The sequence below is a fragment of the Falco peregrinus genome, chromosome 3 (assembly GCF_023634155.1).
Source record: "Falco peregrinus isolate bFalPer1 chromosome 3, bFalPer1.pri, whole genome shotgun sequence".
Taxonomy (NCBI): domain Eukaryota; kingdom Metazoa; phylum Chordata; class Aves; order Falconiformes; family Falconidae; genus Falco; species Falco peregrinus.
Window position 1 is genome coordinate 13,971,033 of NC_073723.1, and position 2,134 is coordinate 13,973,166.

At 62.9% G+C, this 2,134-nt stretch overlaps 1 protein-coding gene across 1 annotated transcript; it reads left to right on the forward strand.

The window, feature by feature from the left end:
* Positions 1–1,028: 1,028 nt before the first annotated feature.
* On the forward strand, positions 1,029–1,331 carry LOC129784200 (feather keratin-like). Its single transcript, XM_055800559.1, has one exon. The coding sequence runs from the start codon at positions 1,029–1,031 to the stop codon at positions 1,329–1,331; it is 303 nt and encodes a 100-aa protein (XP_055656534.1).
* Positions 1,332–2,134: the final 803 nt, after the last annotated feature.

Consider the following 2,134-nt stretch of genomic DNA (forward strand, 5'->3'; position numbering starts at 1 on the left):
AGGGGTTCGCTACGGAACGGGCAGCACCAGCACTGGTGGAGCCAGGCAGGGCTCCCCACGTCACAGGACCGGCGAGCTCTCGGCCAGGGCTGCCGGGATGGCGGCCTGCTCTCCCAAAAAGGCCTCCTCTGCCTCTGCCCGCACCGACACCCCCAGGGACGGACCCCAGGGGGCACAAGCCCGGACACGCAGGCCCCTTTCTCCCAGCTACAACCTTACAAGCAAGGCGGGCACCAAGGCACGCACAGAGCACGCTCAATGGCAAAGGCCAGGCCTCAAGGCAGGCTTAGCAAGCTGGCAGCAAGGCAGGCACGGAGCAAATGCCACTGAGGGGGCCGCCACTCCTGCCCGCAACAGCAGAAAGCCCAGACCAACCTTCCGGGGCTGCGAGGAAAAGGAGCCCCTCCTTCCCAGCGCACTCACAAAACACACCACACGAGTGCCACAGCATGACCTCACTGACGACACCCCACCCCTCCTAGGCTTCGGTCACATGTTCTGCATGCCCTGACACGCGCCATCAACACCAAGCCTTTGGCCTCTAATATTTGCACCTCAAAGCTGCCGCCAGGACCAAGTGGACATGTCCTCAAGTGGAGGACACTACATTGCAGAACTGCGGGGGAAAAACGCACCCCACCTCATTACTCACCAGGCTGTGGCACGCAACAGCTTCTTGCTGCAAAACACCGCGTTGTGCAAAGGCTGTCCCGCCCCTCAGGGTCCAGCATAAAAGCTGGCCCAGCACCTCTCTCTCTCACACGCTGCTCCTGGTGCCTTCTCCTCCACGGTCAACAAGGTGAGCCTGAAGCCCCTTCCCCTCCTTCTCCTGCCGCACCCGCCCCATCTCTTCCAGCATGCGCTGCCTCCAGACTCAGCAGTGCCGACGCCTCCCCACCGCCGCGCTCCCCGCAGCCCCACACCGCGCCTCCACATTCCCCTGCCCTCCTGTAACGCCACCCCTCGCGCCCCCACCACCCTCCGCTTCCTCAACACCCTCTCTTACAGGGCCCCTCAACACCACAGACATGGCCTGCAACAACCTCTGCAGCCCCTGCGGACCCACCCCGCTGGCTAACAGCTGCAACGAGCCCTGCGTCAGGCAGTGCGAAGAATCCCGTGTCGTCATCCAGCCTCCCGCCGTGCTGGTCACCCTGCCGGGACCCATCCTCAGCTCCTTCCCCCAGAGCACCGCCGTCGGATCGTCCTCATCGGCTGCCGTGGGCAACATCCTCAGCTCCCAGGGAGTGCCCGTCTCCTCCGGCGGCTTCGGCTATGGCTTCGGAGGCCTGGGCTGCTACGGTGCCAGAAGAGCCTGCTACCCCTGCTAAGGGCTCCTTACACCACGCCTGATACCAGCCAGCCACACGCTAGAAGCCAAGTCACGGATTGAGGACGTACCTTCAGGCTCCTGCTGCCACATGGGCTCGCCGTCCGTGGCTCCTCCGCCCCTCAAGGCACAAAGCAAGCAGCGAAGGGGCCAGCCCGCGGTGCCTGGAAACATGAGCTACCTACCTCCTCCTCTTCTCCCACTGTCTTCTTTGCATCGCCCCTACAGCTACATCCGGTACTCTCTGCTGCAAACACCTTCTCACAAGCCAAAGACCACCGGGGCACCTCCGCCGCGCTGCTCCCACTGCAAGGCAGGAAGACCTCGGTGCTCTGGAAAAGTCTACTGCAAGGAAAGGAGCCCTCGGCTGACGGCCGCCCTACTTGCACCTCAGACCCGCTCCCTTCCCCTTGGTGCTCCTGCCATTTCACTCCTTTGCCTCAATAAAGTTCTCCCGCATGCCAGCCTCAGGTGCCTCCTCTTCCTTTCTTCTAAGGCTCTTCCAGCCTCACCCGGCACAGAACCGGGACTCAACAGGCCATCGGGGTGGGTGGACAAGGACCACAAGACCTCTCTTAGGAAGTATCGCCGCAGCAACACCACCTGCTGGCAAGCCGGTGGGCTTCCAGCCCGTGACACAAGCCCTTCACTTGCCCGAACAAAGGCTTGGACACGCTAATGCACTTCCACCCATGCCTCTGACGCAAGCTCCTCCTGTGCGCTGGGTTCACTTTGGCTGGATGCCAGGTGCCCGCCAAGCCGCTCTGTCACTCCCCCTCCTCAACTGGAAAGGGGAGAGAGAAC